General features: G+C 36.5%; 1 protein-coding gene across 11 annotated transcripts in view; it reads left to right on the top strand.

The window, feature by feature from the left end:
- TSC22D1 (TSC22 domain family member 1) overlaps positions 1 to 26458 on the top strand; it is a 143031-nt gene that overhangs the window by 15182 nt on the left and 101391 nt on the right. For 2 of the 11 annotated variants that reach the window (XM_063697333.1, XM_004054459.5), the window contains exons 3-4: positions 21598 to 21754; positions 22633 to 24416. The exons of 3 other annotated variants lie outside the window; for them this stretch is intronic. In XM_063697333.1, coding sequence (XP_063553403.1) covers positions 21598 to 21754; positions 22633 to 22650 — 175 coding nt within the window. In that variant the 3' untranslated portion in view covers positions 22651 to 24416. Of the gene's footprint in view, positions 1 to 20267; positions 20427 to 21584; positions 21755 to 22632; positions 24417 to 26458 lie in introns of those variants that run through there. 6 more of the 11 variants (XR_010130562.1, XR_010130561.1, XR_010130565.1 and 3 more) reach the window with 5 other exon arrangements.

Genomic DNA, 26458 nt, shown 5'->3' with positions numbered 1-26458 from the left:
GGTTGAGGCGGGAGGATCGATTGAGCCTGGGAGGTGGAGGTTGCAGTGAGGTGAGATGGCGCCACTGCACTCCAGCCTGAGTGACAGAGTGAGACCCTGTCTCAAAAATATATATATATAATTTTTTAAAGGCCATTTTGAAATTGTCCTTAGATGATTATAAAATCTCTTAGGTATCTGAAATAATGTAATTTATTTAATAAGTATGTGCATAGGTCTGTCTCTCTCCTTAAGGAGAGCCAGCAGTTGAATTCAAGAATAAACGTGTGTTTGTATTTAAGAAAAATGACAAAAGATTCCTTCTATTACTCCTGTAATTTTTGGTCCTTTACTTCAACTTTTTTTCACCTATTTTAAATTTATTTTATTTCAAAACGTTTCTGTCTTTGTAAGCTGCTTTAAATATTTTAAGGAATGGCTTGGGATGGAAATCTAATCGCATTTGGGAAAAGTTTAACAAGGTAGAAAATTATGTTTAGGAGAGGTACTAATAAAGGAGTATTGGGAGTCAGAGAAGTTAAGATCACATGCTTGAGGAGGAGTTTGATAGCTACTGGGTTTAGTAAGTCATTTTAGTAGAGAAAACATTAAGCAAAGAGGTTCAAAGTACACCGATGTTTATAGAAAAGAATATAAGACATAGTCCAAGTTGGTATCAGATGGGCTTTGTATACATAAGGCTAACTTTGAAAGGCCTTAAATGTAAGATTGAGAAGTCTGGATTTGATTGGACATGGAATGGAGGGCTCTTTTTTGTTTTTGTACCATGCAGTGGCCTGATCAGTACTATGTTTTAGGAGGGTGCTGGCTTTACTTGGGATGTCTAGTTGCTTCCTTCCTTAATTATGAGAAACTCAATAATTCCTTTTTCCTCAGTGGTAGAAATGGAGGCATATTCTCTGTCATTGTCTGAGATAATGGTTTGAATCAGTCCCTTTGGCCTAATTAGGAAAAGTAAGGAGGTTAGGACCCAGTCCACATATGGTAACACTCCACTTAATCCAGAGGTTAAACCAGCTGTGGAATGTAAGGAGCCCAAAAATTGCTTGAAATTGCTATCAAAGCCATGTCCCCTCCTCTCCCTGGTCCCCCGACGCCCCGGGGGGTATTTTTGCATAGCATTTCTGATCCTTTTTTGGACTTTCATTAAGTCTCCTTATGTTTACTAGCTTTGTTATCTTAAAGCAGATGAGACTAGGGAGGGAAAAGAAATGGGATTCTGAGGCATGTAAGTTGACATCAGGAAAGTTAGCAATTTATAGCCTGACATGAAGGTAGGAGTTAGAAATTTTAAGAAAACCCCAAAGAACTGTGATAGGGTATTGAATATTTGCTAGTTGAAAGTTAGATTATGTTCGTTATATTGTTTTAAGGAATCATGGGTGTAAGAATAAATTCCAGATGATGTTAATGACTGAGCTATGGACAAGTATAAAGAAACCATGTTTTAGTCATATTGCCTCCACTGTATCATTTAAGCATAGACAAATCCTTTTACTCCTCTATATTGCTTTTTTCCTGTTCTAAAATAAGACAAGATGTTTCATACTTTTTTACCTTTTAGGGCAGCAAGGTTATTCTCTAAGACATACTTAACATATGTTCTAAATATGTTACAAAAATAAAAGCTAGACCTTTACATATAGAAATTACGAAGAATATTTGTAGTAATATTCAGAAGTAAAATAAAAAGTTCCTAATAGGTGCTAAGATTTAAGTAGTTGGTAGTGATAATTTTTATTTTTAGTTAAATTAGTGAATGACATATTAGGTACTAAGTCTGCATAAGGTATTTTGTAGACATTTAATGATTTAGATGTTTAGGTATAATGAAGATCCCCCCCAATTTTTCTCTTTGAAATATTTTTATTAATTACCTTTTTATTTTTTTAAAAAGAGACGAGGTTTCACCATGTTGCCCAGGGTGGGCTCAAACTCCTGAGCTCAAGTGATCTTCCCACCTCAGCCTCTCAAAGTGCTGGGATTACAGGCGTGAGCCACTGTGCCTGGCCTGATTACCACAGTAAATCAAATACTGTATCAAGGAAAACTGACTTTGCTCATTGTATATGTTTTTATTTCCTTTTTAAGAAATTGACAACCAAGCCAACTTGGTTTCTTTCATAAGGAAGCTTTTGTTTGTGCCTAATATTAAACTGATTTTTAGAGACTGGGTGTGGTGGCTCACACCTGTAATCCCAGCACTTTGGGAGGCCAAGGTGGGCGGATCACTTGAGGTCAGGAGTTCAAGACCACCCTGGCCAACATGGTGAAACCACATCTCTACTAAAAATACAAAAATGAGGCAGTCATGGTGGCACACACCTGCAGTCCCAGCTTCTTGAGGAGGCTGAGGTATGAAAATCGTTTGGACCTGGAAGGCAGAGGTTGCAGTGAGCTGAGATCATGCCACTGTACTCCAGCCTGGGCAGCAGAGCAAGACTGTGTCTCAAAAAAAAAAAAAAAAAAGGAAATTTTTGGGCTGGGCACAGTGGCTCACACCAGTAATCCCAGCACTTAGGGAGGCTGGACAATTGCTTGGGCCCAAGAGTTCGAGGCTGCAGTGAGCTGTGATGGCACCACTGTACTCTAGACTGGGTGACCAAGTGAGACCCTGTCTCAAGAAAAAAAAAGTTAATTTTTTTTCTTGGTTGTGTCCTCTAAACAAATTTGTTGTGGTACTTTTGACAATGACCAGTACATCTTCCTGTTGAGGAAATACACTCCCATGTTTTAAAAATTACTTTTTAAAAAAGGTGGTACTTAGTGAAATTTGTCTTAGTGAATTTAATTTAGGAAAAAATGCTGCTTTATAAGTTATGTTTTTTGCTTTATTTTTGGTTAAGGTTGTTCCTTTGGGTACAAGGTGGTGTGAGATGTGTGAATTGAGAAAATCCCTGGTTTGGGCTATAGACTGTCCACTGCTTAGGTGCTCAGATATCTGAGTCTTTCCTTTTCTTCATCTTTTAAAAGGCTTTTATTGCTGTAGTTCACCTAAACTTTTCTTTGAGAGTCAAACATGGAGCCAAGTCTTGTCTTTGGTTGATGGTTCATTTTACTGTAGAATTTGGAATAAGAGTTTTAAACTGTTCTTCATTTTCAATGTGTTATTTTCCTCTATGGAGATCCACCAAACATTCATCAGTTATTCTCTGAAATAATGGATAGCAGGATTTATACATTGGTACAATTGGTTATGTTTTATTATTAGGAATTTTACCTATTTTGAGGTTCCAGGCAGGAAGGGTGGGTACAGAAAGAGGAGATGGAAATGAGAATTTCACCCTAGATAACTTAGCGGTTTCCTACCTCCATCTCTGAATCCCATAATAACGATCATGATATCACACCCTAATCCTTTCAGGAACAAGTATATTTAATACTTGGTGAAGGTACATAATGTTTATTTTATTTTATTTTATTTTATTTTATTTTATTTTATTTTATTTTATTTTTTTGAGATGGAGTCTTGCTCTGTCACCCAGGCTAGAGTGCAGTGGCATGATCTCGGCTCACTGCAGCCTCTGCCTCCTGGGTTCAAGTGATTCTTCTGCCTCAGCCTCCTAAGTAGCTGGGATTACAGGCATGTGGCACCATGCCCGGCTAATTTTTGTATTTTTAGTAGAGATGGGGTTTCGTCATCTTGGCCAGGCTGGTCTTGAACTTCTGAGCTCAGCCTGTCCATCCGCCTCAGCCTCCCAAAGTGCTGGGATTACAGGCATGAGCCACCACGCCCAACCTGAAGGTACATAACATTTAAATCGGCAACTGTTTAGCTCCTCTTTTTTGTAAGCTTGTATAAGATTGATAATAAATTCATAGGAGACCTGAGAATTATATGACAGGGAAATGATTCAAAAATTTTTTTTACTGTATTATTGGTTGATATGTTACTACAAATAAAATATTGTGAAGTTTAGGACCTTGGTCACATTAACTAAGTGATGGAGCTAGTCAGTATTCCATTAGGTGATTTCATTCCAAAACTTGCACTCAACCACATTCTGGAGGTTTCTTTTGTCCATTGAGAAGAACAAAAGGTGACAGCTGACAACTATAAAAAGCAGTCGTTAGCCTATTGAGTATAGAGGCATTTGACACTTTAGACTTTCCTGGTTATTTCGGTCACTATTTTATGGAGTTGTCCAGTAATGAGTGTACCTAATAATTCCTTCAATCTTTATTATTATTTTCTTTTAGTACATTTAAAAAGTATAGTTTCTACCCCAGTGGTTAAATTCTCCAAATTTATTGCTAAAAAGTAAACTTTAAATTTGGAAAATTTGCTGAAGTAAATTGCAATTTCAGAAAAATAAGTGAATATGGAGACACCCAGTTTCATGACATAAATATTTCAATAAATTAGATTACTAGCCTTCTAGTGGTCTCAGATTCTATAAGCTGTTGATACTTAGGATATTTTTTATAAGCTTAATGCAATCAAATTAAAATTTGATTAAAATACTTTTAAAGTAGAAACCTAATTTTAATCAGTTGAATAATAGCACATTTTATGAATCAGATTTTTAATTTTGAGTGGTTACAACTTATCTTCACATCATATTTATTATTGGAAAAAGAAAGTGATAATTTTCCTGTGAACTCACTTGGGGAAGTATAAAAAAAAATGATAGTTTATATGAATGCTTTAATATTCATTTGAAAAATAGGATTTAGCTTGTCCTTTTGCTTATTCTAGAAGGTAGAATTAACTTTTTGTTTTGTTTTGTTTTGAGACGGAGTCTCGCTCTGTTGCCAGACTGGAGTGCAGTGACGTGATCTCAGCTCACCGCAACCTCCACCTCCCAGGTTCAAGCAATTCTCCTGCCTCAGCCTCCCAAGTAGCTGGGATTACAGGTGTGCACCACCATGCCCAGCTAATTTTTGTATTTTTAGTAGAGACAGGGTTTTACCACATTGGCCAGGATGGTCTCTATCTCTTGACCTTGTGATCCGCCCACCTTGGCCTCCCGAAGTGCTGGGATTACAGGTGTGCGCCACTGCGCCCGGCCACTTTTTCTTTTTTTGTAATTTTTTTTTTCCTTTGAGACTGAGTTTCTACCTTGTTGCCCAGGCTGGAGTGCAATGGTGCGATCTCGGCTCACCACAACCTCTGACTCCCGGGTTCAAGCCATTCTCCTGCCTCAGCCTCCCAAGTAGCTGGGATTACAGGCATGCACCACCATGCCTGGCTAATTTTGTATCTTTAGTACAGATGGGATTTCTCCATGTTGGTCAAGCTGGTCTCGAACTCCCGACCTCAGGTGATCCGCCTGCCTCGGCCTCCCAAAGTGCTGGGATTACAGGTGTGAGACACCGTGCTCGGCCTTGAATCTTAGACATCTGCATTAGGTCTTCAAAGGTTTTTTAGCTCATGTAACGAAAATTTTTTTTTTGTTTTTTTGAGACAGAGTCTTGCTTTGTTGCTTAGGCTGGAGTGCAGTGGCATGATCTCGGCTCACTGCAACCTCCGCCTTGTGGGTTTAAAGGATTCTCCTGCCTCAGCCTCCTGAGTAGCTGGGATTACAGGTGTGCGTCACCACATCCAACTAGTTTTTGTATTTTTAGTAGAGACGGGGTTTTGCCATGTTGGCTAGACTGGTCTTGAACTCCTGACCCTAAGTGATCTGCTCGTCTGGGCCTCCCAAAATGCTGGGATTACAGGCATGAGCCACTGCACCTGGCTACAAAAATTTTTTAAAGTATTCAGATTTTTTTTTTTTTTTTTTTTTTTTGAGATGGCGTCTCGTTCTCACCCAGACTGGAGTGCATTTGCACGATCTTGGTTCACTGCAACCTCCGCTTCCTGGGTTCAAGTGATTCTCCTGCATCAGCCTCCCTAGTAGCTGGAACTACAGGCGTGCACCACTGCGCCCAGCTAATTTTTGTATTTTTTTTAAGAGATGGGGTTTCACCATGTTGGTCAGGCTGGTCTTGAACTCCTGACCTTGTGATCCATCTGCCTTGGCCTCCCAAAGTACAAGGATTACAGGTGTTGAGTCACCGTGCACGGCCCCAAGAGATGGTGGTGGTGGTGGTTTTTTTTTTTTTTAACAGTAGAACTGTTTTTCTCGTTTCCATTATTTATTTCCTGATTCACTTATAAATGTTGGAGCTATTGAAGCAATTGGAATTTTTTTGAATTATAGTTAACAATAGTAAAGATGTATCTTAAAAGATATAGTAGCTTGATTTATCGTTTAATAGTAATGTAATATAAGCCTTACTTGTGTGTTCCATAATTTTTACTTTCTGCCAGTGTGAAATAGCCAAAAGTGACTGAAAGCCAGTAATTTTCACATCCCGTGCAAGTCGATTGCATTTCTAGATATTTTACTTATTTAGTATGCTCTTGACAGCCTAAAATTGCCATTCTCCCCAGTGTCAGCATTCATGGAGAAGAGAGAATTTTTTTTTCTTTTTGTTAGATATTATTTTAATACCATATCAAAACACCTTGACTAATGAAAAAAGCTTTTCTCTCAAGCTTTGAAGGCATTTCATACTTTTTTTTTTTTGGTATTTTAATGTATAAATAACAGAAACCTATCTTGCATGGGTGGATGCCACATGTAAACATCAGTGGCTAAAATGTTCTCAAAGTGCTTGAAGACAAGGATGGCTGTACATATTTGTTTGTTTGTTTGTTTATTTATTTATTTATTTATTTATTTTTAGACAGAGTCTTTTGCTGTCGCCCAAGTTGGAGTGCAGTGGCACAATCTCGGATCACTGCAACCTCCACCTCGTGGGTTCAAGTGGTTCTCCTGCCTCAGCCTCCTGAGTAGCTGGGATGACAGGCTCGCGCCACGACACCCAGCTTATTTTTGTATTTTTAGTAGAGACGGAGTTCACTGTTGGCCAGTCTGGTCTCAAATTCCTGAGGTCAGGTGATCCATCCTCCTTGGCCTCCCAAAGTGCTGAGATTACAGGCATGATCCACCACGCCCGACCTACGTATTTCTTATTAGTCTTTTGTTGTTGTTGTTTGCTTACGTTTTCTGGAAAAAAAAAAATCACAAGGGCCTAAGAATAACATTCTGGCATTTTTGCAAGACACTTGTGATTGTTGAATCTTCTTAAGAGATAATATTTTGAAACTGGATTACCTTTTATAAAATGGACAGGCTAAGATCAACTTTGGATTTTTTTTTTTTTTTTAGTTTAGAGGTCTAGTTATCTTTCCAGTTGTATTCAGACTCTTAGGCCTTTAGGATCTACAAGTGGCTTATTAGGAAATTGATCCAATATGTAGAAACAAAAGCTTCTAACAAGTGGACACATTGGCCTAACAAAAACCAAGTTATACTATATTTGAGTTTATGAATGTCTGACTTAAATGCCATTAGTACCATTCATTCAGTAATCTGAATTAGGCTTAACACATGAGAAGGGGAGAGGAGACAAGAGAAATAGGGAGTTGAAGACCATTAGAAGGAGTGGAAGAGAAGGAGGGGATTTGGTGATAATTGATAATTTGGTAAACATTTGGTGCAGTTTGCGGTCAGGGGCACTGTGTCCTCATTGCCTGCATCAGCGAATTTATCTATATAAAAATTATTTTAGAAAAATTACCTAAGGTAGTTTAAGCAATTGTCTTTTAGCCTAGAAGGTTTTTAACAGTACCTCTTTTTTTTTTTTTTTTTTGTTCCTGGTATTGGGATGATTTATTTACTTCAAAAATACTCATTCAATATTTATTGAATGCTTGTTACATACCTAGCACTGAGCAAAGATACTAAGGGTATGAAGAAAAAAAAAGACATGGTTTTGGTCTTCAACAGTTTCGTCTAGTACACTCAAGCATCATAAGATCTTGATTTATCTCCTCAATTATCCAAATAAGTTTATATTGTGCTCAATTGTTATTCTGTATATGGTATACATGACAGTTTTTCTATTCAAATGAATTGATGCATCTGGACTATCGATGAATGAGCATAATGAGGTAGAGTTTAATGAACGTTAGTCTTGGCATCAGCCCTGGCATCTAATCTTATTTCTGCTACCTCTTCATTGTATGACCTTTGTAAATGAGTTAACTTTTTAAAGCCTGATTTCCATAGCTGTTATGTGCAGGTACTAGCTACCCGTGCTGTTGTTGTGAGGATAAAAGGAGAAAGGCATATAACGCACCTGGCTCAGTTCTTGATAGTTCTGTAAATCGATGGCTGTTTTTATTACTGTGCTAAGTAAGAGTGATTCCTTTCTTAAGCACTGTAAGTTAAAATGGAAAGCTTGTTTACTTGTTCAGAGACTTTATACATAATTTTCTAAAGCAGCGGTTCTGTACCTTTGTGACATTTTTGGTGCAGTCTTTCTCACCTGGGGTCCATAAGACAATTCCTACAGGAAAAGAATGCCTACTCTCTTAGTTCTAAGAATGGCATATATCTAGCACCATCATTCTAAATGCATAAGAAAATATTGAATTCATTACATACAGTGGAGGCATCAGGGATTAATTCTTTCGCTGACTCTCATGCTGCCAGGACAGTATTATATGTGATTATTGAGCAGTTCTTTGAAATTCCTAAATTCACAAAAACATAAGTTGTTGTAAAAGCACCCTTTCCCTTTTTTTAAATGGGGTTGGGGAATACTTGGAAGAAATACAGCGTCATGTAGCAGTTTGTTAATACTCTAAAATAGAACCATTACCCCAATTAAGTGATTCTCAACTTTTTCATTCTGAAAGATTGTTTTAGATGGGCATTATGCCCTGAAGACCATCTCTTCCATGCTCAGTCCCATATGGGCCTGAAAACTATCTCCTTAGAATGAATGGGATTAATCTGTTTGTTTTAAGTAAGATTATAAGTCAATATCTGGTTTTTTAAGTTTCAAACAGTCATTGAACTGGATTTTGAAATCTATAAAGTTTCAAAACTAGTTTTTTTGTAATACTGATTCTAAAAGTGAAAAAAAAATAGTATTAGAGCCCAGAAATTTGGGGGAATGCTTTTTGTCTATATATTTTGGAAGTTGACATTGCATTTTATTTAGTTTATTGAAGACCGATACATTCTGAAGAAGAAAGACGGTTTTATTGAAATCCAACTCTTTCATCATATAATACCTGTTACTGACCTGGAGAACCAGTGTTCCTTGAAACACAGATTGAGAAATATTAGTTTGCTTCATTTTATATATGAGAAATGTCGTTGGTCATGTATAGTCAAGTGACGGCAGGCCTCAACTGCAGCCCATCTCTACATTTATTATTCTGCTGTAACAGTTCCCTTTCTGTTTACCACCTTATTTTCTTTTTTCTTTTCTTTTTTTTTTTTTTTTTTTTTGAGACGGAGTCTCGCTGTGTCGCCCAGGCTGGAGTGCAGTGGCACGATCGCGGCTCACTGCAAGCTTCGCCTCCCGGGTTCACGCCATTCTCCTGCCTCAGCCTCTGGAGTAGCTGGGACTACAGGCGCCCGCCACCACACCCGGCTAATTTTTTGCATTTTTAGTAGAGACAGGGTTTCACCATGTTAGCCAGGATGGTCTCGATCTCCTAACCTTGTGATCCGCCTGCCTCGGCCTCCCAAAGTGCTGGGATTACAGGCGTGAGCCACCATGCCCGGCCTACCACCTTATTTTCTATTAGTATTCAATTCATATTAGAAATAAAAGTATAATTATTGTCATGTGAGAGTGTTTGTAACAGTAGAGATCTGGCAGATGTTAAAGAACACATTTTGAGAAGTGCGGCACTGACATATTTGCAGGCTCTTTTAATTGGCCCTGTCTTTGTAAATGGTTTGCAGACCTTAGCGGGGCAATAGACTTTCTATGTGGTAGTATATTCCTGACGGAAATCTTGTACGTAAGTTAGAAAGAACTAGTTAACTTCATAAATGTAGGGAAATGATCAGTTTCTTACGTGCTTCAATTGCCATCAGTGTGGGATATTTTACTAGCTTTATGTTCTCTGTTCCTCATGTTGGAGAGTTAACCCTTGATGGTGTTCGCAAAATAAAGGAGCCAGTTGAACATTCTTGTCTATTATTTGTCTATTTCCTAGGTTATGCTTATCAGAAAAATGAAATATGAAGTACAGAAAGGGTTGTCAAAAATGGAGAAACCTTGAAGTCATTTTGGGAATAAGATTTGCTAAAAGATTTGGGGCTAAAAGATGGTTATTGGGAGACATTTCTGAAGATATACAGGTAAATTAGGGAATGAATTCATGGTTCTTTTGGGAATTCCTTTAAGATGGCCAGCATAAACTTCATGTGGGGGTAACAGCTACCCTTGTAAAGGAGAGAGGTGTATAATGCACCTAGTGAAGTTCTTGGTCGTTCTGTAAATGGTGTCTGCTCTTACTACTGTGCCAAATAAGAGTCATTGAAAGTGTTGGTCTTTTTTTGTTTTTTTACTTTTAATTTTTAGACACAGGGCCTTGCCCTGTTGCCCAGGCTAGAGTGTAGTGGCACAATCATAGCTCACTGCAGCCTCGAACACCTGACCTCAAGCATTCCTCCCAACTCAGTCTCCCAAAGTGTTGGGATTACAGGTCTGAACCACTGTACCCAGCCTATGTCAAAATCTTTAAAATACCAGCTGATGGCGGCCGGGCACGATGGCTCACACCTGTAATCCCACCACTTTGGGAGGCTGAGGCAGGTGGATCACTTGAGCCTAGGAGTTCAAGACCAGCCTGCCCAACATGGTGAAACCTCGTCTCTACTAAAAACACAAAAATTAGCCAGGCGTGGTGGCACACTTCTGTAATCCCAGCTACTTGGGAGGCTGAGGCACGAGAATTGCTTGAACCTGGGAGGCAGAGTTTGCAGTGAGCTAAGATTGTGCCACTGCATTCCAGCCTGGGCAACAACAGAGTGAGACTCTGTCTCAGACACACACACACACACACACACACACACACACACACACACACCCCAGCTGATTGGGGTTTTGGGTTTTTGTTTTAGTTTTTGAGACAGGGTCACACACACACACACACACCACACACACACACACACACACACACACACACCCCCAGCTGATTGGGGTTTTGGGTTTTTGTTTTAGTTTTTGAGACAGGGTCTTGCTCTGTCACCCAGGCTGGAGGGTAGTGGTGAGATCTCGGATCACTGCCACTTCTGCCCCCAGGCTCAAGCGATTCTCCCACCTCAGTTTCCCTGAGTAACCAGGACTGCAGGTACATGTCACCATGCCTAATTCTTGCTGTTGTTTTTTGAGATGGGATTCCATTCTGTTGCCCAGGCTGGAGTACAGTGGTGCAATCACAGCTCACTGCAGCCTCAATTTCCCCAAGCTCAGGTGATCCTCCCACCTCAGCCTCTTGAGTAGCTGAGACTACAGGTGGGCGCCACCATGCCCAGTTTATTTTTATTTTTTTTTTTGAGACTGGATCTCACTTTGTCACCCAGGCTGGAGTACAGTGGCAGTCATAGCTCATTGCAGCCTCAACCTCGAGGGCTCAAGTGATTCTCCCATGTTGGCCTCCCGAATAGCTGGGACCACAGATGTGTGCCACCACACTTGGCTAATATTAAATTTTTGTAGAGATGGAGTCTCACTATGTTGCCCAGGCTGGGCTGATTGGTTTTGAAGGAAGTATGGAAATAAACTTTTCTTCTATTTAGAAATACTATAATCTGGTATTCTGAATAATATTTTAAGAAGTGGCTTATTAAAAACTGAAGGGAATGTACACTAGCTTCACTTCTTTTCTTTTTTTTTTTCCCCGAGACAGAGTTTCACTCTTGTTGCCAGGCTGGAGTGCAATGGTGCAGTCTCGGCTCACTGCAGCCTCCGTCTCCCAGGTTCAGGCAATTCTCCTTCCTCAGCCCCTCAAGTAGCTGGGATTACAGGCATGCGCCACCACACCTGGCTAATTTTTGTATTTTTAGTAGAGATGGGGTTTCACCATGTTAGTCAGGCTGCTCTCGAACTCCTGACCTCAGGTGATCCACCCACCCCGGCCTCCCAAAGTGCTGGGATTACAGACATGAGCCACCGTGCCTGGCTGCTTTATTTCTTAATGGAGCTTGCCAAATAAAGAACTTGAGCTCTAGTAATATTAGCACTTTCAAAGACATAAACTAAGATCCGTTGTGGCTTTTGTGAAGTTTTACTGATAGTTATTACAATGTTAACTAGACTCCACATACTTTTTAAATCAAAGCATATTTTTAAAATTGTTAATTTAATGGTGGGTTGATGTTCTTTCTTAATACCTTTTCATTTTCTTTTTGGCAACATTTTACTTTCCAGACGTGGATTAGTCGCTATCAAAATTTTATTCCTAAAATGTTTGGAAAGTGGAAATAGCTGTGGAAACTGTGAATAGTCAGTAAGGTAGCAGGATTCAAATTATTTTTTCCAGTATTGACATTTAGAATGTCATGTTGGACATTTAAAATTTTTCTGGTTTGTAGCCTCATTACTGTATAGAAATCAACTACCAGATGAGTAGTTGACAGACACAGCTAGCTTGGTTGCTTGCTTGTTGTTCTTGCCACCGCCTTCTTCTTCTTTTTTTTTTTTTTTCTTTTTTTTTTGAGGCAGGGTTTGGCCCTGTTCCCCAGGCTGGAATGCAATGGTGTGATCTCAGCTCACTGCAACCTCTGCCTCCTTGGGCTCAAGCCATCCTCCCACCTCAGCCTCTCCAAGTAGCTGGGACTACAGGTGTGCGCAACCATGCCTGGCTAATTTTTTTGTAGAGATAGGATTTCACCATGTTGCTTAGGCTGGTCTTGAACTCCTGAGCTCAAGAGATCCTCTCTCCTCAGCCTCCTAATGTGCTGGGATTACAGGCCTGATCCACTGTGCCCAGCCCAGGCTTTCTTAATTTCTGAGTTTGCTGAAATGGGCCCTAAGGCTGAGGATGCCTTCTGAGATTGGTGGAAGCTACTGATATTTCCTTGTCACTTTAGGCTCAATTGCTGTATAAGTTATAATAAGATAGAGTAGATTAAAGGATTTATTTGTAAGTAGATGTGTTCTGTCTTTTACAAAACCTACCCCACTTTATTGGTAAAGAATTGGGAAGCGCCCTGTTTTAACTAAAATGTTGATTGCTTCTGCAGATGTCTAATATCATATTTATATTTTTTATTAAATTCAAGTTGAGATAAGGCAATGACCTTTTCATCTTATTATATATGGAGGAACTTGAATAGATATATTGTAAGCTATCATAAGTAATACTTAAAATATATTAAAATTCAGGTCAGCCACAGCATTCATACAGATTATTATCTATTCTGTAATAAACTGAAGACTATTTCTCTGGGTCTTTAAGCAGAATTGAGCTCTGAATCTAGTTTATTATTGTCAGATTATTATTTTAATCATGCTTATAACAAATGGTGACTTAAACTGTTGCTATAATGTTTACATTATGTTAGGATAATAAAACTTATTAAATTATGAGGTTCTTGTACATTTAAAAGCCTATCTTATATATTTGTTATGCAAATCAATAGATATGTATCAGGTAAACTAGAAATTCTAGTTAGAAAAAATCCTTTTTGTGTCTTGGTTTTTGAAGATACTTAAAAGGTGAAAGGAATTTCTGATTACCATTTTAACATGTTTAGATATGGGCTTTTTAGTTTCAATAGAAACATCTTTTCCTAGATTATCTTGCTGATATTAAGTTGTTAAATTTTGCTACGCTTTATTTTGAAGTTTTACTGTCTTGTAAAACTCCATATTTTTACATAGTTTTACTGTCTTGTAAAATTCCCTATTTCTTAGGTTGATAGAAATGGCAAAACAAGGTAACTTGCTTAACTTAAGCTTAGCTTGCTTAACTGTCAATTGATGTATGTTTAAATGAATTTGAAGTTGTTTCAGAATTCTACTTAAAACAGTATGTTTATTCTAGCTTTTATCATACACTAAGTATTTATTTATTTGAGACGGAGTCTCACTCTGTCAGCCAGGCTGGAGTGCAGTGACGTGTCTCTATTTTAGTAGAGACGGGGTTTCGCCATGTTGGCCAGGCTGGTCTCTAACTCCTGACCTCAAGTGATCGGCCTGCCTCAGCCTCCCAAAGTGCTGGGATTACAGGCATGCGCCACCGCGCCCAGCCCCAGTCTATAATACTAAGTATTTAAAAAGAAGTACTCAGTTGTTAATCAAAATAATATGATTTGGAAAAATGTAAATTAAACCTCAGAGTCCTAGAGTCAAACTGGTTTTGAATTTCCTGTTCTTTACTAGACATGTGATCTTAGGTGAGTTAGTTCACCACTTTGTGCCTTAGTTTCCTTATCAAGTAAAGTTGCGATAATAATATTCCATATATGATAGGGTTATGCTAATGATTGAATGAGGCAATATATATAAAATGCATAATACAATGCATAATAATAATGCACACAGTGGCAAGTTCCTGTAGTTCCAGCTACTTGGGTAGCTGAGACAGGAGGATTGCTTGAGCCCAGGAGTTCGAGGCTGTAGTGTGCCGTGATTGTAACCGTTAACTAGCCACTGCATTCCAGCCTGGGCATCATAGGAAGACCTTGTTTCTCTTTTTTAAAAAGCATAATACATTACCTACCATATACTAAGCTCTCAGTAAATTAAAAATTAAAACAAAAAGTTATGAATATTTACCTGTAACCAACTTTGTAAGTGAAGGTATTAATACATTGGAGTTTATCTCTTGAATTTTAATTTAAAAAAAAGGAAGAAGGATATTTATGGCACTAAACTCTATTTCCTGCGAAAATTTTTGAAGAAACAAATGAGGAGAAGGTCTTCAGTTTTAATAATGCAGGAATAAACATACATGATAATGTAAATTGGAAAGAACTTTTGCTTTTTTGTTCACCTGTTCTATGATATGCTTGCTGTAGTCTGGAGTTAATTTCCACACTTGCTATTTAATGTAAACCTTGTTTTTCTATTTGTAGGAAAGATTTTCCCTTTTGATCTCTCACATATTATCTTCTGAATTAAAGTTCTCTATCTAGACCAAAGGGAAAGAAAAAGACTATTAACATCTGGTTACTTTTCTGATATTAGTACAGAACATGACATAATGCTATCATTTCCATTAGGATTAGCTTTTAAAGAAAGATTGGACTAAATTTTTCATCTGAATGAAAAATCAGAGATTTATGTTTCTTAATTTGTCAGTGGATATTCCATAGGTATGTTGAGTATGGAACCATATTCAAGATGTTTTGTTCTATATTTTTAACTTTCTATTTTGAAATAATTTTAGACTTACCAAAAGTTGCAAAAATTTAGTACACAGGCTTGGTGTGGTGGCTCATGCCTGTAATCTCACCATTTTGGGAGACTGAGGCAGGCACATTACTTAAGCCCAGGAGTTCAAGACCAGCCTGGGCAACATGATGAAACTCTGTCTCTACAAAAATTAGCCAAGCATGGTGGTGTGTCCCTGTAGTCCCAGGTACTAGTGAGGCTGAGGTGGGAGGTTCGCTCGTCAGGGAAGTGGACATTGCAGTGAGCCACGATTGTGTCAGTGTATCCCAGCCTGGGCGACAGAGCCACACCCTAAGTACATACATACATACCTACACACACACACACACACACACGTATTTCACACAGAATTCCCATATACCTGTCACCCAGCTTTCCTTAATGTTTGTATCATGTATAACCATAGTACAGAAGTCAGGAAATTAATACCAACTACTCTAGGCATTTTTGAATTTTGACGTTGTCTACTAAATGATCTTTTTCTGGTCCAGGATCCAGTTTAGGAATTCATATTGTACTTGGTTGTCATATCTCCTTAATCTCCTTTAATCTAGGCCTGCTCTTCATTCTTTCTTTCCTTTCATGACTTTGACACTTTTGAAGAATACTAGGTAGTTTCATTGGTCCTTAATCTGTGCATTTTTGGCAAGGATATGACAGAAGTGATGGTGTATTCTTATTAGTAGATAAGGAGGTACATGATTGTGATCCATCCCATTATTGGTGATGTCATCTTGATCATTTGGTTAAGGAGGTGCCTGCCAGGTTTCTAAACTATCAAGTTACTGTTTTTCACTTTGTAATTAACACGTGTCTTGGGAATATTTTGAGACTGTGTAAATAATCTTATTTCTCATCATACTTCCATTAATTTTAGTATCCATTGATGATTCTTGCTTGATCAGAATCTTTTACATTTAATTATTTAACATCTTTTTTTTGTTTCATTGTTGACTGATACATTATTTTCCTTGTCATAAATGGATAAAGACCCAAAGGAATTAATGTAAAGGCAGCCTAATTCGCAAAACGTAAGTGGTTTTGTTGCTATGGTCTTTCTTTTTTATTTATTTGTATTTGTATTTGTTTTTTTTTCTTTTTGAGACGGAGTCTCGCTCTGTCACCCAGGCTGGAGTGCAGTGGCGCGATCTTGGCTCACTGCAACCTTTGCCTCCTGGAGTCAAGTGATTCTTGTGCTTCAGCCTCGCAAGTAGCTGGGATTACAGGCACGCACCATCACACCTGGCTAATTTTTGTATTTTTAGTAGAGACGGGGTGTCACCATGTTGGCCAGGCTGGTCTTGAACTCCTGGCCTCAAGTGATCCACCCGCCTTGGCCTCCCAGAATGCTGAGATTACAGGTGTGAGCCAGCACACCTGGCCTGGTCTTTCATGTTTTCTGAGTTTTCTGAGTGCACTCTTATGAACGTAATGCAACCCAAGATCCTAGAATGAAAAAATACAGTAGGAAGATTATCCTTTTTTTTTTTTTTTCAATACCTTATAGGTCCAAAATGTGCTGCTGGCCATTATAAGAATAAAGCTAAATATTTCATGCTAGCAAGACGAAGAAGACACTAGCGAGGTGAAAGTAATGGATAGGTTAATTATGAAAAAAGTATTTGTTAGAGCAATTTAGAGATCTTCTTAAAATTACTAAGGTTTTTTTAATGACATATACTAGCCTTTTTCATTTTAAGGAGTCAGTGGCAAATTTAAGCTTTATTTATTTATTTATTTTTTGAGACGGAATCTCGCTCGTTGCCCAGGCTAGAGTGCAGTGGTGTGATCTCGGCTCATTGCAACCTCCACCTTCCGGGTTCAAGCGATTCTCTTGCCTCAGCCTCCCAAGTAGCTGGGACTACAGGCGTGTGCCACCACACCCGGCTAATTTTTGTATTTTTTATTAGAGATGGGTTTTACCATGTTGGCCAGGCTGGTCTTGAACTCCTGACTTCAGGTGATCCGCCTACCTTGGCCTCCCAAAGTGCTGAGATTTCGGGCGTGAGCCACTGTGCCCGGCCAAATTTAACCATTTTTATATTTAGTTTTCTTGACCCTTAGGTTGCCTTATCCTTTTTTATAGTCAATATAGTTTATGCAACTGTGTTTCTATGATTGCCTTTTATCTTTTATTCTATAGTGGATTAACTACTCTAAAATATATATATTGTAGATTGTTTCTTTTTCATCTGTTTTACTTCATCTTCTACCTTAGTGGAGCATGAACACATTTGGGTTATCTGTTGCTTGTCTTTTAACAAATACTTGATATTTATATCTAGTGGACTAACTTGAATACCAGTAACATTTTCAGATGGTATATTTTCCAAAAGGATGAAGAGAAAATATACAGATAATGGAATTTGGCTAGATGTTGAGCTCTAAAAATGCTTTAATAGTTAGGTTTTTCTGTTTTCGTTACAGCTTTCTTCTCTTTTAGGAAATTACTGTCCATGATTAAGCACATATCCTCTTGATGGTATTCAACCCCTTAAGTTCAGACTTCCTTCCCGTTGGTTTTTTTTTTTTTTTAATTAAAAAAAAAATTCTTTTTAACACACAACTTTGCTCAGAGTCTTCCCTATTTTTTTTCAAAAAATGTGTATTCCATTTGATAATACACACAAGATTTATGGTTTAGAAATAATCTTTACCTCCAGTGTCAGTACAATACCTTAGTTAACTAATTCCGAAGAACTTGGGTGGGTTTTTTTTTTTTTTGCCTTTTTGTTTTGTTATCGGGTAAGATCTCTCCCTTTTTGAAATTGGATATTCTGGCAGTATCTGGTTTTTGTACTACTTTTAAATCTCTGAAAAAGAATATTAGAAATCTGTAATTGTTGTTGCAATTTGGCTAACATTTGTATCATCTCAGGATAATACCTTTGAAATTTCTGCTAACTATACTAAAAAATTAATCCTTAGAAGTTGACGACCCCAAAAAGAGATGGATCCATGAAAGTTTATTTTTTATTTTTATTTTTTTATTTTTTGAGACGGAGTCTTGCTGTGTCGCCCATGCTGGAGTGCAATGGCACAGTCTCAGCTCACTGCAACCTCTGCCTCCCAGGCTCAGGCGGTTCTCCTGCTTCAGCCTCCCGAGTAGGTGGGACTACAGGTGAGCGCCACCATGCCCAGCTAATTTTTTGTATTTTTAGTAGAGACAAGGTTTCACCATGTTGGCCAGTCTGGTCTTGAACTCCTGACCCCAGGTGATTGGCCCACCTCAGCTTCACAAAGTGCTGGGATTACAGGCATGAGCCATGGTGCCTGGCCGAAAGTTATACTTTTGATAAATTTTTTGTTTTCTTTAGGATTAGAAAGTTGAACTTTTTAGTGTCTACTTTAGATATCGGCCACTTGACAAAATTCTCCTTTGTTTTTTTGGTCAGTAACTTATTTGTAAAGCATTTACTGAGTTACCTATTCCATGTGCCAAGCACTTTTCTAGGGGCTAGAGATAAAAGACACACTGCTTCTGTTAAGCATGTTCTTTCCTTTTCTTCTTACTGCCAGCTAGGACTGTTTTGGATACTTAGAGGAATTTGTGAAGAATTTGTTTTCTTTGTAGAAGTGCCTTAGAACCAGTATGAATGGGTGATAATAGGTAAAGAATAAAAAGATGCTTCCAGTGTATGTAGAATGTCCAGGTTAATGAATAATCGGTAAATTTATAAACCATGAAGTTCAACTTCAGATCAGTCAGTTGTAGCACATTTGAGTAGAAATCAGTCTTTGTAGAAACATAGTACATAGTGCCTTCTATTTCTCCAGTGAGCTCTCATATTTAACTTGCTGTGTAACTTAACCTTTGGACATTTGGTTTTTTAAATCTAAGTTTGTTGTACTTTTAATCTATATTATACTGTGGTGTGTGATAAATAAAGATTTGGATGCATTTAACGTAAAGTTCCTGTTGTAGGAGAAATTCTAAATTTAGACCAATATTAATCTGGGCAAGATCTGGTTTTTTGTGAGTTGTTTTTCATTTTCAAAGTGAAGTAGGCCTGTAAACTTAAAAATGAAAATTATGAGGTGTATTTCCTATATCAAAATGTACCTCTTTCTTTTTGCCTGTATTTTCACTCACCTATATATTATTATTGATTAGTATTCAAGAACTGAAGGAAAACTATTGGGAAGTTAACTATTGAAAACGACTGGAAAGAAAACTAAAGGAAATTTGGAAAATCGTATCTTAATTATAATTTCTGAATAGGTTTTAAACTATTTTAAAGTAGTTAAGTTTTACTTAGATTTCATTAATTTAGAAATCTTAGATAATTTTCATGGTTGATATTGAGCTATTACTATATGAAAAAGAATAATTTGTCAAGGAAATTGATTAGAAAAGGCTAGAGGATGATTGTTTAATAAATAATTTTTAAAGCACTTTTGTAGCACCTATTTGCACCATATAGGTACTGTGAAAATGTATGTAGATAGCTCCAACGTACTGATTTTAAGCCTTTTTCCTCTGTTAAAGAGCCACTCCTTAACAACTCCAGCTGTGGAATGCTTTGTTAATCTACTAGGGTGTTTTAGACTCTTGAAACTACTTAATTAGATTGCATTTGTTAAGATTCAGCATTTAGATCCTTTTTCTAATCTGTGCTCCTTTCTTCTTATCATCCATCATATACCTCCTCATTGTGATTATACTGTAAAATACTTTTTAAAGCCTACTGATCTAAAGATACAGTCTTTTAAATACTAAAAGGCTTTTGGACTTAAAATCTGTTGGAAGCTTAAATTGAAAAAATAGCTGCCACTTTAGGTGCGTAAAGTACTTTCATAATTATTTGATACCTCTTGTTAGATGGCAGTTTCACCTTCTTCTTTCCAATTTCTTTTTTCTTTTCTTTAATATTTGGTAATTGCAGATTTGATGGTTAAATTCATAGGTTTTCTTTACTTAGGCCAAACTGTCATTTCTCATTTGTACAGAATTGGATATGTCCCTGTGCAGAAGGGTTAGCTCATTCTTTTCATCTTTAAGCTTTTAAAATTACTTAGTCTAAATGTTGTTAGGTAATGGAATAACCATTCCTTTTCAGCTTTTGGTACATTTCCAAACTGGCTGGCAGAGCCAGGAGGAAGTGAAGGCATTAGAAACACTAACTTTGGTTGGTTGCTACCGTCTTAGTGCTCAGACTATAACCTTTGTTGGTTGATTGATAGAGAACAAGAGAACACAATCCTCGTTCCACTAACAGGTAAGGAACCCTTGTGATAACTAGTTGGTATGAGAGGGAGATTACTTGATAGCATTTCATAAAAACTTTATCCAAAAATATAACATGTCCTAGAAATAGGATACTGTGACTGACTGTACTCCATAGAACAAGGATACGCAGCACCTTTATATTTAGAATAAGATCTGAAATTTAATAGGGATGTATTACTCTGTACCACAAAGCATAATTGATCTGTTTTCCAAAGGCAACACTGTTAAAATTTATCCTGCAGTCCCTGTAACTTTAAATATGTATCTGCCTATCTTATTCTCCTTTCAGCTTTTCCTTGATCAGATGCTATGTGCTTTGAACTTCCTTCTCTTATTTATTCCTATAATAAAGCTAACTATTTTCTAGTATCTTTGCCATCATCTATAATTTGGGTATATCTTACTGCTTTAATTTCTATGTTATAGCCATTAATGATTATTCCTGGTTCTTCTTGACCCAAAAGAAAATGATTATGCATTTTAAAAAGGATTTTGAGTCTGTATTGCCTATATCCACTATTCTGCCTTCCCAGTTTTAAAGCTGAGTGCTTGAAGAATAAATCTTTTCAGTGACAGTAGTCATAAGCTTTGATAAAATATAGGCTTAGCTTTGTATTGCTATAATATGGGCCTATAGTGTGATTAATTGTTTTAAGTTAATGAAGACTTGAACTCAGAGAAGAAATTCAGCTTCTTAGACTTTCCCAAAGTTTAGTAGTATTCCTGTTAATATGCTTGGTTTTTTCTGTTTCTACTTTTCAGTCCATCTTCTTTTCTTTGACAGAAGAATTAACTGAGACTCCTCCTTTGATATATCTGAGGTTGTGTGCCTTTTCCCTGTCCCTTAAAGACAACTATGATCTTGTTTCCAGTCATAATTTATCATTTTTGATTTGGTCTTCCACTCAAAGTTGAGTGGTTTATCACAGTGTGTGTTATGGCTTAGACCAATACAGGTCCCTTCTTAATAGTTACTGAGGAATTAATCATTTGTGGTGACAGACTTCTAAAATTCAAATTAAGAAGGCACTAAAGAAAGTATGCCCAAAGGTAGCTCCTTTTTATCCTGAGGATTAAGCCATTACAAACTCAAATGACCAGAGAATGTAATTTCTTAATAAGAATTTTTCCTTAAATCTATATTCAGCTCTCTATTTCAGTGCTTCTCTCCTACCAGAGGTGCAAGGAGTGATCCTAGAACCACAGATACAGCCAAGACCACGGAGAGCTTTTGACGTCAGGGGTCCACTTTCTCCACTGAACCCTTGGAGACAGAATATCCAGCTTCTGGAGAGAGTGGGAAAGGATAATAAACAAGTGGGTGCTTTCCATTATTTACTTGGGTTAATTTATAGATTGGAGTGTCCTTCCATTGCCCATTTAATTCTATGGTAAACTCCTTGGGTTCATTTAAGAACCAGGTGGGACTGCAATCTGTTTTGTTTTTCTAAGAATGCTAACTAGTACTCATTCAAAAATGAGACCTAAAATTTAATTTTCTCTCCAGATAATTAAAGCAGTGGATGATTTGGGGCACATGATTTGACGAATGCCTATGTAGTCCACAGGAATTTTAAAACGGGAATATCTACCCATTTTGGCCTTTATGGTATTAGTGGACTTCTAAGTGCTCTTTTATATTCAAGTAATTTAAAAGGTTCTGTATTTCATCTTTGGGCAAACTGGACATTTGAAGTCTAATTTATACAGTCACATGTCCAGGTGTTATCCTACACTGTTAGTGAGAACCTTTTGGTCTTCTTCCTACCTCAAATGTTAGGACTTCATATTAGATCTTTTAAAAGATGCAATGATAGTACTATTATGGTTTTACTGTCAATTCTAGGCTCCATTCTTTAATAAAACATAAGTATGAATGAATGTAAGTTTCAGGATACAGTATCCCTGAAAGCTATGTTTAATATACTCAAAAGTCATTTTCTAGTCCCTAGGAATAAATATTTATGGTAAAAGAACCCTTTCCTAGATTTCCCCCATGGCATTAAGATGGTTTTCTCTTAGTTTCTTTGATGCCAAGGGTAGAATTTGATTCCAGGAAGTTCTTATCACCTACAATGGGTAGAATGTGAACTTGTTACCTTTGGCAAGTTTTCATTTTTCCTTGGTGGATTCCTTCTGTGACTCCAGGTATCTTGATAATGGGAGACTGGTTTATTTGTTCTTTAATTGCCCAGATTTCTTTCAACTGGTAAAACATCATACTTCTTCAGCAAAAGGAATTCTTCTAGCAGAGCCTTCATGGATGATATCTGTCACATATGCCAGCACCTGCAGTTTGGAAGGCAGTGGTGAATGGATCCATGCAATATGTCTAGAAGACACAAGGATGAGCCAGCCACCTGATCTTGTCATTTATAAACTTTTAAGAATTACTCTGGTTTACTTTTGGTCTGAAAATGGAAAGGCCCAAATAATGAAATAATCTTTTCAGATTGGAATTTTGCATGGCCATGAAAATATTTCTTTCTATTCAGAAGACTGAAATAGAGGAAGCTTGAGAGACTCCTTTCTTTTAAAAGCGGCTCTCTGTATCTGTTTCATTTAAAACATTTGTGGGATTGAAAATCACCTTAATGAAGTAGGCAAACATTTTTTTAAGTAGTAGAGGAAGTCTAGAAAACTTAATGAAATGGTTTTTTTTGTTGCCTGACACTGAAAGTAACTAGTAAATAAAGGGTGAACTTCTTAATTATTCGAAAACTGCTTTTAATATTAGGATATACTCTTTTAGCTCATCTTCGCTGGTCTTGAGCCTTATTATAACTGTCAAATCAACAAAGTTTCTAATAGAGAAGTAGAAGAAATATCTTTTGAGATGTAAGTAGCTTGGTCTGTCTTCTAAACTAATACATACCTGTTAAACTTGAGGTATTTTTTTCATACTGAAGGCATTCTAAAGTTTGGTACTGTCACAAAACAGTAGTTTACAGAGCAGAAGCACTTAGTATTAGAATAAGCCTGTAGGTGTGAAGGAATAAGTGTTGCAAAATAGTTATTTATCCAAGCTGTCAATTAATTGATTGAAGTAGTTATCAAAATGTTTCTGTTTCTTTCTTTGGTATCTATTAACTGGTCAGTCAAAAGCTATTAAAGAACGTTTTTAAAGTCACCTAATGCTGCCAGTTTGTTAAATTTGGTATACATTTTAAGAATAGACCTTCTAGAGTTATTAATATAGAAGCAGCTAAAATATTTTAGGAAATCTCAAAAGTTTTAGAAGCCACATTTGCTAAAGCATAACCTGCATTTAGTCTTTCTTGGCTATCTGTATTTTTTTCTCATTAATTATAAATAAATTTTTGTTAAGTATAGTATTTAAAAGTAAGTTTAAAGGTTCAATTTGAACTGAAATTTCCCCAGAGAGCTTTGAATTCCCATAAGTGATTACAACTTTTACTCCCGACTTGTTTTTAGTAAATGTTAATAAGACAATTGGTTTACAAACACATACAAATTAAAAAAACAACTGTCCATCGTTTTAGGAAGAACTGAAGGAACTAAAAATGAGATTTGCTTGGAAATTAAGTTAGTTGAACTCTTTGAACCACAGTAGAAACCGCTTTGTGTGGCCTGTGAGATTATAAGCTTTTTGTTTCAGCTTTGAAGAGAAAAGTGATTTAATCTCTTAATCTCATGCTTTGATTGAATTTTAGCTCTGTTCCTTAAAATATGCAAAAGGAAATGTAAGTGCATTTCTAGTCACCTCATGCCACTACAAGCTATTTATTTAAAAGTGAAACTTTTTGTATATTATTGTGAACTGATTTGTTTATTTAAACTTTTATTTTGGTGAATTTACCTTTGAGTTTTTTTATATTTTATGTCACAAAATGAAGTCCTATATTTTTCAGTGTTTGTGAATATTAATATAAACTATTTTTTCTAGAATGACTAATTGTGTAATATCTGTATTATGTGATAATTTGAAATCTAATAAATATTTTCTCCATGAAAAAAATGCACTTACTGATAATGGCTTATTTCTGTTTCAGGAGTAGAAAGTGAAAACTGCAACAGTATTTTTAAATGTATTTTAATTTTCTCTGTCTTTCTCTAAATATTTCTGAATATGTATTCTACCTTTCTGTGTGTTACAGGTTTTTTTTGTTTGTTTTTGTTTTTGTTTTTGTTTTCAGAAAAATACTTTTTTGAACTGTTAAAGTGATTCTTCATGGGGGTCACCAGTGAATGTATGAAATAGGTGATCTGTTTTGTATGTTTTTGCATTTTCCTGATTAGCATCACGTTTCCTGATTAGTTTCCAGAATTGGATTTTTTTAGATGCAATTTTTGTACCTCAATTTTGCAAACCATTAAAACTCTCTTGAGTTAATACTGTAAATATCAAGACTAATTTGACCAAGTCTTTTAATGCTAGATTGATCAAAATATAACTCTTACAGAATAGCATCCAAAAACAGTTCCTTTACCCAGAAGAACATTTGAAAATAATGGCTGATTAGAGAACTATGCAATTCATAAGAACTGTTGAAATGAAAAATGTTTTGTATTTTAGTGTTCTACTTGCACAAATAATTGTAGTGGGAGAAATCTTGGCCTCATAGTCTCTTGTTTTTAAATCTTATCAAGACAGCATGGAGAAGGGTAATATTTAGTTTTATTGATTCTTGTTTTTATAGCTACATAATTTTACTTAATTGAAGCCACTGGAACAATTTACCTTTTCTATGCAGGATTTGCTTAGAAGCAAGAGGATTTCCTTTCAGATTTGAAGAAAAGTTATTGAAGAAATGGACCCCCAAAATTAAAAATAACATTAAGATGGGGTCCTAGGCAAGAAGTAAAAATTGAATTAATGACAATTGGTGGATTAAAATGTAATAATTTGGCTCCCCAAAGAAATTAATACTCTGAAAGAAATCAAATTTCTAAAAGGCAGTTATGATTTAGAATAGCTGTTGTATTGGGGGTGGGGGAAAGAAAGCTAACATTCTTGGCTTTATTAACCTGGTAAGTTTGGAAAAAAAGTAAAGATTCTGTGCACAAAATTTTGTTTTTAGAATTAAAGCTATTAAAAGGTTTACAGACACAGTATATTTCAATGAAAGGCTGTATTTTATTTGAATATAAAAAAAATCTATAAGCTTTTCCTATATGTGTATGAAAGGGTAGGTTGGGCATGGAAGTTAAAATACACCCTGCATTGGAAACCTGAAAAATATTGCAAAGATAATGGTGACATGAGTTTTTAAAAAGTAATTTTTAAAACATAGACTCTTCTCTACATCATCAGTAACCTTCAAAATAAAAATACTACAGAATGTTGAATTTGGCTTACCATTGTATTTTTGAGGTATAGGAACATAGGCTTATGGTTTCACCATCACTGACTAGGTTAACTATAGTATAAAAATCTGTTTTGATTGTTCTTTACTAAGGAAACAAATGGTTTTTTGTTTGTTTGTTTGTTTGTTTTTGTAGCTTCTGTTTAAAAAAAATGACAAGCAGTGTGACTGCAAAGTCCTGACTTTATAGGTTATTGTAAATATGTACACAGATCTTATTTTCTTTGCCATATTGAAATACTCTGACAAATGTCAGTGCTTAGATGTCCTAAGCAATTTTTTTACTTTATTTTTATCCAGGTATTTTTGTTTCCCTTTAAAAATGTTTCATAGTAATTTAGTCCTAAAATGTGAAAGATTTGTTTCAAAATTCAGCACTTAGGTACTCTGGAGTGTTTTTTCCACTAATATGTACATCTAAGGTAATTAGATTACTGCATTAAAAATGTTAGTGAACTTTGAAGTATTCATCGGAGTTTTCAGGAATTATGATCAAAGGGGATCTCTGCTCAAGAGGTAAGGTATGGCATAGGTAGAAAAATATTCAAAATATGTTTAATGTTTGGATTATAATGTAAACTACAACAGGTATCCTTGGGTTTTCAGATAGATGTAGAATTAGGAAAATAATTTTTCTTAAAACTCTCAGAGAAGTGAAATTGATAAACCACAAATTTGTTTTTGTGTGGCTTTG

Source organism: Gorilla gorilla, chromosome 14, assembly GCF_029281585.2.
Source record: "Gorilla gorilla gorilla isolate KB3781 chromosome 14, NHGRI_mGorGor1-v2.1_pri, whole genome shotgun sequence".
Classification (NCBI taxonomy): domain Eukaryota; kingdom Metazoa; phylum Chordata; class Mammalia; order Primates; family Hominidae; genus Gorilla; species Gorilla gorilla.
Note: the sequence above shows the minus strand (reverse complement) of the source record. Positions and strands in the feature narration are given on the sequence as shown.